Here is a 17087-nt window from a genome sequence, read left to right as displayed (position 1 = left end):
CATGAGTATTGGGAGAACATCAGCTTTGTGAATGTTCTGATGACCAGATAGTTACACCTGGGCAGTTTAGCTTCACAGTTATTCTGTCGATTGCTAACTGTGCCATCCTATGAACACACACCAGGGGAGAGTTGTTGAATGCTTTAACAGGTGACATAGAAATACTAACCTTTGGATATTTTTTAATATGTTGAAGTTGCAATCTGGAAAGGGCTACCTGGTGAACACATGATGGGGGTTCTTCATAATCTCCCCCAAGGAATCTTAGAATCAGGTCTGTCTTTCTCAGAGAAGGATCATAACATTTCTGAGGTTCAGTGCAGAGTGTTCCAGAAAGCTCATTCTCCAATACTTTTGACAGATTAAACATATTTTAAATTTTTACTCATTAAGTTTTTCTTCACTGATATTTTAAATCATCTAAAACTGAATGTAACTTTTTGGTTTTGTTTGTTTTGAAAATCAGTCGTGTCCTCTTCATAAATCAAATGCCCAATTTTGCCTAAATTCTGTGGAGAAAATAGCCTCAACGCTGATTAGATGGAAGCAGTTTCAAGGCTTCATGTGTGGTTTCTGATGAAGTCCATACATGTCACTATGGTACTGCCCATCTGTGATCATGGATGCACATTTTCCCGCTAGGTACACCTATGGCCAGGCTGTGCAGGGAAAAGCCCAGATCCAAGTGTGCAGAGAATTTTCCTCCTCTGGGTATTGTGAGAGCGACAATAAGGAAATATGTGAGCAGTTCACTGCACAGGTACAGTCCACGGGCTTGCTCCACAGGGACATTCTCAGAGTGACTTTATTCCTCTTACAAAAAGATTCACAGCACTTTCCTTGTGTGGCTCTGGAGGTTAGAGCTGAGTTAGGTGAAGAACATGGAGATAACGCAATGTTCAAAATAATGCCTTGGCTTGTAGGTGCTTTTACCTGAAGGGTTTTAGACCTACAAAGGAGCTCATTGGTTTCTTTACATTCTGTATTATCTGGATGGTCTCCACAATCTTTCCTTGGAGGATCCTTTCTCATGCAGTTCATTTGGAAACAGCTGCAATCCAGGATGTTCTGTGTGCATAGACCTCTGTTCTCCTCCATTCTAAATCCTGTTTATGAAAATCTCACCTATTCTCCCAGGTTTTATCATCATTAATATATTTTTGTGCATGTCTATAAGTCATTGATCTTAATTTTCATCTTTTTTTTTTTTTGAGCTGAGGATTGAACCCAGGGCCTTGTGCTTGCTAGGCAAGCGCTCTACCATTGGGCTAAATCCCCAACCCAATTTTCATCTTTTTAATTCATTTTTTAAATATATTTTTTATCCATGTGCATGCATATGTCTACATGATGGATGTAATAATACTGCCTAGACCAAGTGATAGTTTTGAGGGTCAAATGAGTTGGTGTACCCTTCTAATGTCTAAACTTTGACGTTAATACATATTTCTTATTTTAAAAAATAACTAAATTTACAGTTTTCTAATTATTGTTGTTAGTAGTGAAAAAGTACGTTTCCCCTATTTCAAATAATAGACCTTAACAAGTGTTGATGTCCTTCATTTAAAGAGTGTTGTTTCTTCTGGGTGTGGGAGCTTCTTAATTCTTAGGATATGGTTAGCTTTATTCTCCTCCTTTAATTGTTTCATGCCTACGTTACTTTGAGAAGAATGTCCTTGAGTCTGTAAAGTATGGATATCTCCCTTCTCTTGATGTGCATCTTCTCCCACTTCATCTTCCTGCTTTAACTCTTTTTTATTGGTTCAGTAACTTACTGAGGGGGACCTGGGTGTGCAGGGATGGGATGTACCCATGCTGAAATTCCATGAGACTCTTGGATCCCTAACTTTTTTCATTATATCTCTGTTTGTTTTTTCAGCTGAAAGATGGCTGTATTTCTCAAATTGTCAATACAAAAGTCTTCCAACTATACCGCTCTGGATTTTTCATGGCATTTAATGTTAATGTAATGGTTACAGAATTTGGAACAGGTAATGATAGTTTTTTATGGACAACTTGGGAATACATGGTGGCCCACTGAGAAAAAAATATGGAGTTAGTAACATCACTTATTAATTATGAATTAATTATTGCTCAAAATGGTAAAAAGAAGCATCTTTAAAGGTGGCTTTGTGGGGAATGGAACCACTGAATCCATAGCCTCACATCTGCTTAGGCAGCAAGCATTCTACCACTAAGATACATGCCCTGCCCTGATGGGGTTTGTGCAAATGATTAATTCCTTCCTGACACTATGCTTCATCATTCCCTACAGGTGTGCAGATCAGTAAAACACACCCTGTTTTTATTACATCAGTGCTTGGCAGCGTGAGCTTTGAGAACATGGAGTCTTTCTACAGGAGAGGGATCACTTATTTTGGAACCGTAGGTTTGAGTAGACTTTTAAGAGGACCTTGTTTGGTTTTCTTTGTCCACAGATTATTCCTTGAAATTTCCTAGACACTCTTTTCTAGGCTCACAATCCACTTCTAACATTACTATGTCTGGTATGTTTGGAAAGTTCTAGTCTAAAAGAAAGCCAAGTATAAAATGGCAGCTTCTCCAGCTTCTTATGTAAACACATCTACACCATTAGTAGGTTGGATATTTCTAGTCACTGTAATTTCTGTTGAATGATCACTATCATGAATTGAAATTTTCCTGTAGAAATGTGAACTTTTGTGTCATAAGAGTATTAACATTTCTGCTTTTGTACAGCTTAGATTTTCTGGTCCTGATAATACACCGATGGTGAGCAAGCTTTTGCAACTGGAGCTCAATGGCAAATTTCTAGGAAATTATACCACAGATGTGAATGGGGAAGCTCAATTTTCCATTAACACTTCAGAGATATTCGATGCACAGATCAGCCTGAAAGTAAGACATCCAAGGGTGGGCAGAGACTCTGAGGAATCCTGCAGAGGCCCAATGCTAGGGACTCAGAGCACGAGAAGGCTCTTAGATGGTAGGGTATTTTCTGTGACTTTCTTGTCCCTTCGGTACTCAGTAGGAGCAGAGTTCAGACAGTGAGATACTAGTGTTCTCTTACAGTGACTCTATAATGACCAACATTTCTGCTGTGGAAGTAGAAGCAGCATGTAAGAAGATCTGGTCTTTTCCCTTACATAATTCTGTGCATAGATGGGAGATGCTATGAGACCTCCTTTCTGAAACTTCCACAGAGGCTTGCAATTAAACAGTTCATCATGGCTTATGTACAGGTGGAGGTCATAGAACTTATATCCAATTCTCTGACTAATTAAAAGTAAAAAGCCAGAACATAGTGGTGATGCCTGTAATTAAAAGTAAAAAGCCAGAACATAGTGGTGATGCCTGTAATTCTAGCACCCAAGGTGCTGAGACAGGAGAATCTTGAGTTACAGGCCACACTGGGCTACGTAGTCAATCATCCCCCAACCCTCTAGCACATGCACATACAAAATAAAAAATGTAACAGTTCACTGTTGGTCCAATTAGACAGCCACATAACCATGTTCATTTTTTATATATGAAAAATGAAAGAGAGAGATGCCATTATTAGAAAGAGAGAATGGCATTATTATCTTACTTTGAATGAATCAATTCTCTTCTTCCACCACAACGGCCCCACAAATCAAGCTTGGATGGTGAGACTTGGTAGCAAATGCCCTTGCATGCTGAGCCATCACACCAGCCTCCCCAATAACAGCTGTGAGCCAGGTTCCTCCTGCTCCAAAGAGATGAGAAGCCTTGCATGCTGAAGTATTCCCCCTGTCTTTGGAAGTGTCCGTCATTCTAAAGTCTTTCCTTTGTTCCTGTCATGTCAGGCCGCATACGTCCAACCTGGAACCTGCCATCGTCCCAGCTGGTTGGACCCTGAGTATTTGGACGGCTACTTCTTGGTCTCCCGCTTTTACTCTCAAACCAACAGCTTCCTGAAGATTGTTGCTGAGTCAAAGCAGCTCCCGTGTAATCAAGAGAAGATGGTTTCAGTACTTTACTCCCTAAACCCTGAGGCCTACAAGGATGACTCAGATGTCAATTTCTTCTATTTGGTAAGTCTCAGCTGTGGATCTGACTATTCGGCATGACCTGGTTGAGGAGGTGACATCTCTCAGGCCTTGTTAATCTGAGTGAGTTCTATCTACTCACTTTGCTGCTGAATACCCCTGGCTCCAAGAACACAGGAACAGGCTTGCAAAATAGTCCCAGGCACTCTGAGTTTCCCTCAGACTGCAGCCCTTGCTTCTTCGACCAGTCCGTTATACTTCACATCAGTTATTTATGAGCATGTGTAAGGGTGAGAAACATGGAAAGTTGAAAATGATGAGCAGTAAAGGAGGCTGTTCTCATCCCCTCTCATCAAGGCTTCCCGGAGAGAGAAACCAGACTTGGAAATTAGGACATTTCTACTTCCATCCCCCAACTCTCTCCTAGCTGTCAAGCACGTGTGTCCACCTTGGACATGTTGTTCAGACTCTGTAAGCCCTGGCGTTCTCAGCTGTAGATTCCTAACTGGAGAAAATAGTGTAATCAATTCGACTCACCAACTAGAGTAGCAGGCTTGAGGCACTGTTAAAGAGTTCCATGTGTATCAAGTCACCTGGTCAGCTTTATGGGCTTTCCTTCACAGCATGGAACAGAGGCAAATGGATAGACAATGGTGGCTAAACCACCAGCTTGCATATGCATTAGAAGGCTTCACAAAGTTTCTGGTATTTTTCTCTGTTCCCGCTCAACATGTGTGAAGTTCCCTTTTAATATTGGTTAGTGAAAGCTGCCTTGTTACAGGACAGAACTGTCGCTAGATCAGTCCATGATGACATGATGTGATGTTAGCTGCAATATTCACACAGGGCCAGTCCACATGACATAATATGATGTTAGCAGCAATACTCACACGGGGTCAATCCACAATGACATATATGATGTTAGCTGCAATATTCACACAGGGTCAGTTCACAGTGACATTTAGGATGTTAGCGGCAATACTCACAAAGGGTCAGACCACAATGACATGATATGATGTTAGTGGCAATATTCACACAGGGTCAGTCCACAATGACATCTATGATGTTAGTGGCAATACTCACACAGGGTCAGTCCACGATGACATGATATGATATTAACAGCAATACTCACAGAGGGTTTTCTGTGTCTGGTACAGGTGATGGCAAGAGGAAGCATCTTCCTCAGTGGACAGAAAGAAGTCAGAAACCAAGGTATAAACAATGCACTTGCTTTGGAATATGCACCTTGTCTTCATGGTTTTTTCTGAAGTTAGGAAGGTCACTTATTTCCACTTGCAGTTGGAGGGTAGTCGATGGCATGGCTTGAGGTGACATACAGAATAGTTTGAACAAGGAGATTGCTATCTTTCTATCATTGTTCTAGTTTGTTTGCTCTTGCTGTGATAAAACACTAACCAAAAGAAACTTGGAGAAGAAAGGGTTACTCATCTTATATGTCCATCATGGAATTGGGAGCAGGAACTCGAGGCAGGAACCTGGAGGCAGGAATTGGAGCAGAGACCATGGAAGAACACCAGTTACCAACTTGCCCAGCCTGCTTTCTTATACCTCCCAACTCTACCTATTCAGAATTGGCACAAACCAGAGTGGACTGGGCCCTCCCACATCAATCATTAGTCAAGAAAATGCCCTTATAGATGTCCCCACGGGCCAATCAGATGAAGGCAATTCCTTAATTGGTTTCCTCTTTCCAGGTGACTCTAGTTTGTGTCAAGTTGCAAGAATTAGCTGGTACCATTTCTATCAGTTAATCATGTATATTATAGAGCGACATCTACGACATTCCTATTGTACTGTCGTCTTCATCTGCATATAAGTTCCCGTATCTTACTTTCATTTGAAGAAGGCACAGTTTACTTTTTTTTTTATCCACAAACCATTCTCTTTCATCTAAGCAAACTCAGAGATGTAAGTTAGAGCCAACTCCATGTCGTCTGTGAATTGCCTGTTTCCACAGCCTGGAGTGGAAACTTCTCTTTCCCAATCAGCATCAGTGCGGATTTGGCACCAGAGGCTGTCCTCTTCGTCTACACCCTCCACCCTGGTGGGGAAATCGTTGCGGACAGTGTCAGACTCCAGATTGACAAGTGCTTTAAAAACAAGGTGATGTTTCTTATATCAGCAGGGTGAGCATTTTGTTTCCTGCCACCTCCTTTGTAAAATTGGTCTTTACATTAGTTTGCTTATTGAGTGTGTGTGTGTGTGTGTGTGTGTGTGTGTGTGTGTGTGTGTGTGTGCACACATGCATGCGTGCCCATGAAGTGAGCGCATGGAGATCAGGGGACAGTTTGCAGGACTCTGTTCTCTCCTTCTACCGTATGGCTTCCAGAGATTGATCTCAAGCTACTAATAGTGCTTGGTAGCAAGCACTTTTATCCACTGAGCCATTTTGACAGCCCTGTCTCTGTCTGACCACCTCATAATCTTTACACAGTAATCTCATAGTTAAATTACTAAAGGATGGGCATCGTGAATAGTTATCTTGAAGATACCTGATCATGGGAAGCTGGAGCATGGTGAAAGGAAATATTCCTACAGGGAACTGAGAACGGACAGGAAAATGTCAGGATTTGTTTGGAAACGACAAGATTTATTTGCATTGTCTTCGTGTGTAATGATCTCTCTCCTCATCACTTTCCTTCCTCTACCCCAGGTTAGCATAAAATTCTCAAAGGAGCAGGACCTGCCCGGTTCCACCACCCATCTACGTCTTCAAGCAGCCCCTGACTCCTTCTGTGCCCTGCGAGCAGTGGACAAAAGTGTCCTTCTACTGAAACCTGAACAAGAGTTGACACCTGAAATTGTAAGCACCGTTGTTCCTCAGTGTCCCCGAGCTGTGTGGATGCGTGCCCTGCTCCTTTGTAGGATACTTTTATTTGTGATGGGACGTTCTGAAAGCATCAAGTCTTTGTTTCTGTGTTCCTTCCTTGGTTACCAGCATAGGTGGTTAACTACATGAGTTTCCTGTCTAGCATTCACAGCAATGCAGAACACTAGATTATTGTAACAGGTTAAGGTTCTAAAGCAATGTGATATTTTAAAATTGTAGTGACAGAGTTTTTCAGTTGGTCTCTGTGCCCTTTGAAAATGTCAAATTATAATATAAGTATATTATGATACACTTATATTATATTTGATTATAATTATATTTAATTATAATTATATTATAATCTCAGCTCTAACTAACTTGCTGTCCAGGATGTCCTGGGCCTATCTTTATTGTCTTTGTACCAGCCTTAAAAACTGTTTTTTTGCCGGGCGTTGGTGGAGTACCTTTAATCCCAGCACTCAGGAGGTAGAGGCAGGCAGATCTCTGTGAGTTCGAGGCCAGCCTGGGCTACCAAGTGAGTTCCAAGAAAGGCACAAAGCTACACAGAGAAACCTTGTCTCAAAAAAACAAAAACAAAAAACAAAAAACAAAAAAACCTAAGTTCCCCCCCCCCGGGAGCCCTGGTTCCTTGAATATGAAATGTTTGTCTAGTTCATTTTTTTTTTAGGTAAAATATATCCAGTTAACATGTTACCTCTGCTCAAGTGACATGAGACACAGCCCTGGACTGCATTTCTGTTTATTATGTTTATTTCTCAGTTTCATATTCCATTCCACTGGTTTTTCCTTTCTTATGTCAGTATCATAGTTTTAATGATAAAGATTAATTTTTCAGTAGGAATTGACTCCTTTGGCCAGGGAACTCCAAGCATCTCAACTCCAGGCCACCCCTTGCTATTCTAGTTGATTTTTAATATCAACTTACTTCTCTGGCTCAAAGAGGGAAAGCAAACTGGTATTTTCACTGTGATTGCCTGGGATTTACAAATTAACTTCAGCATTGCCCCCTGATGGTGGAATAGTCTAATTCAGAATTTGGCTTTTTATTTTTCCAAGTATGTTTTTTTCTGTCACTTATGAACTAAATTTTAAATAGTTTTCTTATGTAAACTCTTTGTTTATTCATAAGGGTGTCATAACAACTCTGTTGCAGTTGTAAAAAGGTTTTCTCCTACTACATGTTCTATTGTTATTTATGTGCCCAGCAGCTGTTCTGCATAATAATTTATGTTTTGCCAAATTGCTAAATTCCTCTATTAATTGAATTATATTTTCATTGGTTCTCTGTTTCTGTGTATTACATTGCCATCAAGTAGGAAGTTTTCTTTTTCTCACACTCCCTCCCTTTTCCTTCCTTCTTTCTTCCTTCCTTTCTTCTTTCTTTCCCTCCCTCCCCCCTCCCTTCCTCCCTCCCTCCCTCCCCATGCCTCCTTGCATGATTCCGGCACAGTATTTCACCAAGGGGACAGCGGCAACCTTTTCTCACTCTTGCCTTAGTGGAGACCACAGTGGAACACAAGTTCTTAGTGACCTATGTAGGTCAGTCTCTTAACAACTTTCTATGCTTGTTTTTATAAAAGTTGGCTTTGTTGAAAACGAAGGAAGTCTTTATGACTTAAGAAATATGTTCTCTGTGTCAACAGTTATGTGCCTTTATGTTTCATTATATTTTTATACTTTTTTCTTTATTAGTTACTGGCTGGCCCATTATTTGCAGAGTTATCAACTACATGTAAAGTGGATTTTGTGGGGGTTTGTTTGGTTTGGGTTTTGATGCTCTGCCACATTATTCTTACTTGTATTTTGCTGTTACTGTTTTTACCAGGATTTTAAAATCTGTCACTTGCATTAATGTAGTAAAGCAGGTTAGATGTCTAAGCCTTTTTCTCCGCTATCACTGTCTGTCTTCTGTTTGCTGTGGTGGTGGGATTGGAGCCAGAACGGGTGCGTGCAGAGCAAGGACTTCATCACTAAACTTTGGTCCTAGCCCTGCTCCCTGCTTTCAACTCCCCTGTAGGCCCCAATGTGTAGTGATTGCTCCGTTTTTGTTTTTCAGAAATTTCTCTTCTGTTTACAGTTACCCTTTTATGCCAAAAATTCACATACTGAGACTTTTGTAATTACATATAAGAGACATTTTATCTTGGATTACTCTGTTATTTCAGATTATACTGCTTCATGTTCAGTAATATTTCTATTTTATAAAACCCTCTGGTGCATTGCTCTGCTCAGATATGGGTTTTGAAATGTTTATGTGTGTTAAAAACATGTCATTCCTATTATCAGTTTATTATATACCTATGGTATATAAATATATATGTATGTACATGTGTATATATGTGCATGTGTGTATCTATGTATATGTATGTGTGAGAGAGAGTCTCACTATGTAGCCCGGGCTATCCTAAAACTGGCTCTGTAGACCAGGCTCACCTCAAACTCACAGAGATCCACCTGCCTCTGCCTCGGAGTGCTGGGATTAGAGGTGTGCACAGTCACACCCAGCTTTGAAAATTTATTGTAGCAACTTTCTCAAGAATAGCATGGCATCACTTTCTTCTTGTTTAACCTTGAAATCCAGCCAGCCATTCCAAGTGACAGCCACTGACCCCCGTGACCAGCTCAACCATTAATAGTCTTGACGGCTTCCTTCTTCTTTTCTTTTCTCACATCTTAAAGTTGTATCTTTCCTTCCTTGGACAACATATCATGCTTACAGTTGTGTTACTCTCTTGTTCCCTGAGCTATCCCAATTTCCAAGTCATCTTTTGGTTACCTAAATCATATTCTCTGCTAGCTTCCTCAGAAGGGCACATGAATTCCCTGACACTTTTCATCCTCAGAATCATTCTTCTAAAGCCTTGACACAGAAGATGGGCATGGTGGTGACCTGTGACCTCAGCACTTGGGAGGTAGAGGCAGGAGGATCAGGAGATGAGGGCCAACCTCAGCTAATAAGACCTGTCTCAAAAAACAAAACAAACAGACACTTTTAAAAATAAAAAACAATGCCTTACTCTGTGAAGTCAGGTTAAGGGACTATGTACTTTTCTTTAGGGTTCCTGAGAACCCTGCCCCCGCCCCTGTACCTCACTGTGAACATTGTTTTAAGGAATTGTGCTGTCAGACCAACTTATTTTCTGTGGTAGGTTATTTGATCTTTTTGCCTAGAGGCCTTGGAGGGCTTCCCCCCCCACACACACACTGCCGCCCTTTATAGTTAAACTAAAAATTTTAGTAAAATATCACTGAGGATTTATTGTGTGAGGAAAATACAAAGCTTAGCCTTAGTTATGACTTCAAAATTAAGCTTTTTAAAATTCTTCCTTGTATTGAAATTTTTCACTCAGGTATTGACTCTTTTTTATGTGCTCTCGTGCTCTGTGTTGGCCTGTGACCTGCTTTGACTCTCTTTTTTCTTTTGTTTTCTATCTCTTCTATCAGCTTGGTGTGCTGGGAGTGGTGGTGCGCATCTGTATCCTCTTTACTTGGGAGACAGACACAGGAGTTCACAGCCACAAGACCTGGCCTCAGAAAACAGAAACAGATAAACAATGGATGGTTTCTGCCAGCCATTTTCTCCTTGGGGTCTTTAGTCTTTAGAGTTCATGTCTGATGTTTTTGTCATATCTAAGTTCATTCTCAATTATTTCTTCCTTGGTTTTGCCCATTTTTATCCTTCCTTTGTTGAATTTCAGATTCATGATCTTTTAAAATACCTCGCATGTCAATTTGGGAATATTTCCTTTATTCTGAAATATTTGAGGAATACCTGTCTCTATTTGTTAATCATTTGGGCTGAGAAGTTTCACTAGCTACAGTGTGTCCTCTTGTTTTATCCTGTTACATCCTTCCTTCCCTTCGGCACCAGCTCTGAGGGCCGGTGCTCTCCTCTGCTCACACCACTGGTTTCCATCAGTTATACCCACATGATAGCCGCCACCCCTGTCAGTCACGCATTTCAGTGAATGGAAGCCGCCCCTTCACTTCAGGTCCCTCCCACTTACCGGGAGCTATTGTGTCCAGGGAAGACACAAGTTGTTCGAGTGTTTTTAACCAGAATGAATTTGTAATGTGTTTCTTCTCATTTCCTTATGTCAATCTCCCTGTGTGCATGTAGTTTCTTAAGCTTTCCTCCAGTTTTACATACCCTCGGTTTTTTTCACTCTTTCAGAACATGGCATGCATAATTCTACCAATAACTAGAAGATTACAGGGGTAGTCACCGTCTCTCTTAACGGTGAAAGTATAAGTCATAGATCTCACTCTTTGTTCACTTTGTTCTTATTGGTGCATATTTGTTGCACATAGTGCCGGTCTTCATGAGAATATTTTCATACTGGTATATAAAGTACTTTGACTGCTTATTCATTGCTTGATGCTGTATTTTAGCTGGACGGTTTTAGTACGCTAATACTTGGATTCAAGCAGCAGATATAAGCCTCCAGGACTGAGAACACTACTAATACGATTTTGGGTAGTTATCTGTGTGCTAGGCTTTGGAACAACCAAGAATTCTCCATGACTTCATTCTTATTTGCTATCCCAAATCCTGCACCATCAGCCAGGAAAGCTTGCAAATAACATTGACTACATAAAACAAAATTAGTCTCCTCATTTGAATTTTTGGACAGTTGACTCAGAAATAAACAATTATAACACAAATTTTTCCAATATTATAATTATGCAAGGAATGCTTAAAATCACCAAGGACCATATCTTGCTCTTCTAGGTATACAACCTGCTCCCAAATATCTATCAATATGGTTACTTCTACCGTGGTCTCAACCTGGATGATGATAGAGTAGACCCATGCATCCCTCAGAAGGATTTGTTCTACAATGGACTGTATTATACACCTGCAAGCAATGTTTGGGATGGAGACATTGCTAATCTTCTCAGGGTAAGATCACACAGATGAGTCTGCAGAACATCCCTATTGTAACTTTAGTGGTCAGGTCCCCCTCTATGTCTCTCTCACTGTGTAGATTCTTTCCATACTGTGCTGACACAGTACTCATAAAAAAGGCATGCTAATCCCGTTGGCTTTTTCTGTTTGCTGAAAAGAAATTATGTGGCAAAAATCATGGAATCCCAAGATCAGAAGCAATGAGATGGTATTCAATGTACTGCAATACCTCTCATGCATCAATAGTTAAAACAAGAAGATAAATCACAGTCTGTATTCCACATAAACAGAGGCTGTCAGCTACATGTGCTCAGGGGTCATACAAGATCTTTATGATCAGAATCATAGGGTTTAGAAAGAGAACACTGAGTCAGACAGGCTTTAGTTCAAGTCTCAATTCTGCTGTTTACTGTGTGTGCACTGTGTGTAGACATGCATGTTCATGTGTGCATGCATGTTTGCTGATAATTAAGACAGTAGTGGTGCTGATTTCTTGTATTCCCTTAAGCATAAGTGGGAAAAAATGAAAATATTAGCACATTAATAATAATAAAAATAATAGTGATTATTGATTTTCTTCCAAATTATGAACTTTTCTATAAGTCAAATTAAGGAGATTTATTTCTATGGCACTGGATCATGGATAACACAAAAAATATTATATTTATTGTCTGTTTACTGTGACTGTAGGCCTTTCACAGTTTTCTCAGGAAAGGAATGTATAATTTTTTGTTTCTTTCTCTGAAAGGACATAGGTCTGAAAATCTTTACTAATTTCCATTACCGGAAACCAGAAGTGTGTTCATCCCAGAAAAACCTGCACTTGCTGAGGACATTTGATAACCCAAGAGAACCAGTGATGATGTACGGCGCAGGCGGTCTGGCTGCTTCTGCCTGTGGGTAATCTAGAATTTCCTGTTGGAGTAACATTCAGTAGAATTCTTTGGATTGAGTCTATGTAAGACAAAACCATGTCAAACACAGGTCTTGTAGAAGATTTAGGATAGTTTGGAGCAGGAACTAGAATGGGCACTGTTCAACAAGACAGGCTGGAAATAGTTTTGGCCTTAAAGAATGATTAGCTTCTGATAGAAGAAGAAAATAGTTTCTGCCTTTGTTTTAAGACAGGGTTTCTCTGTGTAGCCCTGGCTGTCCTGGAACTAACTCTCTCTGTAGACCAGGCTGGCCTTGAACTCACAGACATCCACCTGCCTCTGCCTCTTGAGTGGGATTAAAGGCGTGTACCACCACTGCTGCCCAGCTCACTACCCTTTTAAATTTTTGTTTGTTTGTTTCTTAAAATATGGTCTTTCTCTGTAGCCCAGCTGGCCTCGAAATAGATATGAAGACAACTACACAGGATAACGCAGGCAGCAACTAGACAAGGTGTCTATACTCAACAATACTTACTTGTTTGTATTGAGAAAGGGTCTCACATAGCCCAGGCTGGCCTTAACCTTGTTATGTAGTCAAGGATGACCTTGAACTTCTGATTATCCTGACTCCACTTCTCAAATACTGGGGTTTGCAAGCATACACCAACATGCCCAGCTCTATAGCTGCTATTTTGATGTAAAAACACTGACTAAGTGCATCATATGCAGCCTACAGGCCAGTCTTGTAAAGGAAAAGGTTCTAGAGAATTAGAACTATTAATACCACTGAAAGTTTCCACAAAAATAATGCCAGTGGGCAGAGTTGGCAGGTACTGGCATGTCAGCCAAGAGTCGGGGCAGAGATTTAATTCATCCAGATTTGGCTGTAGGATGAGATTTGTTGTTTGTAGCTTTTAAACAAATACAGTAATCTGATCATCAAAACAGCTATTTGATTTTATCAGTATTAAGCCCTAGGAGCAAACTTCTGTATCATCTCATGCCATGACACAGTAGGCCTGATCTAGTGAAGAGCTCAACTCCAGGGCCTGGGAGATGGCTCAGCAGGGAAAGTGCCTGCTGTGCAGTCATGAGGACCTGAGTTCAACCCTCCACCCACATAAACGCTCCAGTGCACATGTCAGTCACCCTAGTGCTCCAGTGCACATGTCAGTCACCCTAGTGCTCCAGTGCACATGTCAGTCACCCTAGTGTTCCAGTGCACATCTGTCACCTTAGTGCTCCAGTGCACATCTGCCAGTCACCCTAGTGCTCCAGTGCACATCTGCCAGTCACCCTAATGCTCCAGTGCACATGTCAGTCACCCTAGTGTTCCAGTGCACATGTCAGTCACCCTAGTGTTCCAGTGCACATCTGTCACCCTAGTGCTCCAGTGCACATCTGTCAGTCACCCTAGTGCTCCAGTGCACATGTCAGTCACCCTAGTGTTCCAGTGCACATGTCAGTCACCCTAGTGTTCCAGTGCACATCTGTCACCCTAGTGCTCCAGTGCACATCTGTCAGTCACCCTAGTGCTCCAGTGCACATGTCAGTCACCCTAGTGCTCCAGTGCACATCTATCACCCTAGTACTCAGGAGCAGACATGGGTAGTCTTTGGGGATTACTGACCAGCCAGTCTAGCTGACACTCAAGGTGCAGGTTCAGTGAGACCCTGCCTCAGAAGTCAAGAGAGAAAAGCAAGTGAGGAAATCAACCTGTCCACTGGCACCTCCACTGTTGGTCATACATCACACACACACAAACATACACACACACACACACACACACACACACACACACACACAGAGCTTAATTAGGCATGTGGCACTGAAGTCTAGCACATAGTTTGATCTTTCTACATAGGACATTTCTTTGCATCCCTTGTTTTAGCTCGTGACGCTGTAGATGGCATCAACCACGCAGAACTGGCCATCAAAGAGACAGTCAGGACACACTTCCCCAAGACCTGGATATGGGACCTCATCAGTGTGGAGTGAGTTTTATTTTTCCGTTACTTCTGAATGTTTTTCTTAAACAGATTTCTCCCCTCTATGCCTCTATCTCTGTTTTTCTTCTTTTGATTTGTTAACTTTTATTCCTGGGCAATAAACTAGTGAGGTTTTTTTTTTTTTTTTAAAGTCATGCATATGTGCATCCTGATCACGTTTGATGGTTTGTTTGCTTATTTGTTCTGTAAAACTTTACTTTTCCACCAAACCTTCACTCCTATAAACTTCATGCAGGTAGATATATGCTACTTCGAATTTTTAAAAAAGATATTTATAGAAACATGACATTTCTGAGGTTCTGTTCTACAGACACTTCATTAGGGCTGTGTAACAGTGCCTTACCTAAACACCTGAAGTCATTTTCCAAACCTTCAGTCACCATGTTTGTGTGTGTCCTGCATAAGCTCGGGTTCTCACTTAGAGGACATATGTCATCCACAGCCTGTCTTTTCAGTTCCTCAGGCTCAGCAAATGTCTCATTCCTTGTCCCTGATACTGTAAGCCAATGGGAGGCCAGCGCCTTCTGTGTGAATGGTGATGCTGGGTTTGGCATTTCACCCAAAGCGTATCTACAGATCTCCCAGCCCTTCTTTGTTGAAATCGCCTCACCCTTTTCTGTCATTCGAAATGAACAGAGTGACGTGGTAGTCACTGTCTTCAGCTACCTGACCACATGCGTAGAGGTAAGACACCTTCTTTAATCTGGAGACAAAAATCCAGCAGGCTAAATTATTCACTAATTTCTTCATTAAATATCACCACAGTCTATTAACAAATGAAAATTCATACTATAAGGAAGTCGTTTCTTTCTATAATCTTTAGAAATAATTATTTAAATTTCTAATTTTCTGAGTATGATTTTTGTGCCTATATGTATGCACATGCACCGTGTGCATTTCTGGTGCCCACAGAGGTCAGAAAAGGACATCAGATCCCCTTGAATTAACATTATTGGCTGTTGTGAGATGCCACATGCATGTTGAGAACTGAACCCAGGTCCTTGCAAAAGCAACAAGTGGGGCTGGAGAGATGGCTCAGAGGTTAAGAACACTGGCTGTTCTTCCAGAGGTCCTGAGTTCAATTCCCAGCACCCATATGGTGGCTCATAACCATCTGCAATGAGATCTGGCTCCCTCTTCTGGCCTGCAGGGATACATGCAAATAGAATACTGTATACATAATAAATAATAAATCTTTAAAAAAAAAAAAAAGTGGGGTTGGGGATTTAGCTCAGTGGTAAAGTGCTTGCCTAGAAAGTGCAAGGCCCTGGGTTGTTCGATCCTCAGCTCCAAAAAAAAAAAAAAAAGTGAACCTGAATTGGAGCAAGCTTAGAGCTACCTTTAATAATAATAATAATAATAATAATAATAATAATAATAATAATAACAAAAGCAACAAGTGCTCTCACTTGCTGCATGAACTCTACAGTCCCAGAAATAATTGTTTTAAATCACAACAATGACTTGAAATTTTAGTGAGAATGATCCACATTCTACTATTTTGTGAACTTGTGAATAAGTCCTTGGGTATCTTTTCATTTTCTAAGTTAAAATAAAGAAAACCTTACAATGAAAAATGTCATGTTCTTTGAAGATGTTGAAGAAACCATGTATGATAAACTGTAGAATTTCAGGCAAAGGAGACAGAAAACTTAAAGTGCTACCCTTGTGGCCATTATTCTGTTTTCAGATTTCTGTTCAGCTAGAAGCATCTGAAGATTATGAAGCAAATAGCAACACCCTGAGTACCAATGGCAGTGATGTTCTCCAGGCTGGAAAACGGAAAACATATGTCTGGACCATTACACCAAAAACACTGGGTAAGCAGCAGTCCTTCATGGATTGACCCACATTTTATCAACCTATCTTTTTCTTAGATTTTCTGAAGAAACATGATTTTATTCAGCATCATATTTTCAATTTCCTTTATTCATTTCTCTATATTCAAAATTCTTATAATTTCTCTGTTTAAAAGTATTTTTATTTTCTGTGTGTATATATGTGCCTGCATGTATGTATGTGCACCATGTACATGTGGGTGCCTAGGGACTCGGGAACAAAATGTTCCATTAGGACTTGATGGTTGTGCATGCCTTATGTGAGTGCTGGGAACAAACCCAGGTCTTCTGCAAGAGCAGCAAGTGCTCTTAAACACCGAGCCCTCTCTCTAGCCCTGTAGCTCCTCACTGTTACTACTCTGTGGAACAAAACTCCATTCATTCACATAAAAAGTATAATAAGATTAAAATGCGGCACAAATGCTAATTTGTGTGATTTATCAAATCCACATATCATATTCCCAAATAAAGACCATATCTCTTTAAGGCTACCCTGATGCTGGCATTTGCTGCTTTTCCTAACAGTTACATAAAATGCCACTTTTACAAAAATTTCTCCTCAGCCACCATCATCAATTATGAGAGCCACTGGGTTGTTGTTGTTGTTGTTGTTTTA

The 17087-nt window shown here is 40.7% G+C and overlaps 1 protein-coding gene across 1 annotated transcript in view; it reads left to right on the top strand.

Annotated features, from left to right (window-relative positions):
- The window catches only part of LOC118580784 (ovostatin homolog), a 42884-nt gene that overhangs the window by 7053 nt on the left and 18744 nt on the right, over positions 1-17087 (top strand). The window contains exons 8-20 of the mRNA XM_036182743.1: positions 643-760; positions 1880-1991; positions 2276-2385; positions 2719-2877; positions 3807-4034; positions 5147-5201; positions 5968-6113; positions 6664-6813; positions 11573-11743; positions 12498-12645; positions 14516-14618; positions 15089-15317; positions 16324-16453. Coding sequence (XP_036038636.1) covers positions 643-760; positions 1880-1991; positions 2276-2385; positions 2719-2877; positions 3807-4034; positions 5147-5201; positions 5968-6113; positions 6664-6813; positions 11573-11743; positions 12498-12645; positions 14516-14618; positions 15089-15317; positions 16324-16453 — 1859 coding nt within the window. The remainder of the gene's footprint in view (positions 1-642; positions 761-1879; positions 1992-2275; positions 2386-2718; positions 2878-3806; positions 4035-5146; positions 5202-5967; positions 6114-6663; positions 6814-11572; positions 11744-12497; positions 12646-14515; positions 14619-15088; positions 15318-16323; positions 16454-17087) is intronic.

This window comes from Onychomys torridus, chromosome 3 (assembly GCF_903995425.1).
Source record: "Onychomys torridus chromosome 3, mOncTor1.1, whole genome shotgun sequence".
Lineage (NCBI taxonomy): Eukaryota > Metazoa > Chordata > Mammalia > Rodentia > Cricetidae > Onychomys > Onychomys torridus.
Note: the sequence above shows the minus strand (reverse complement) of the source record. Positions and strands in the feature narration are given on the sequence as shown.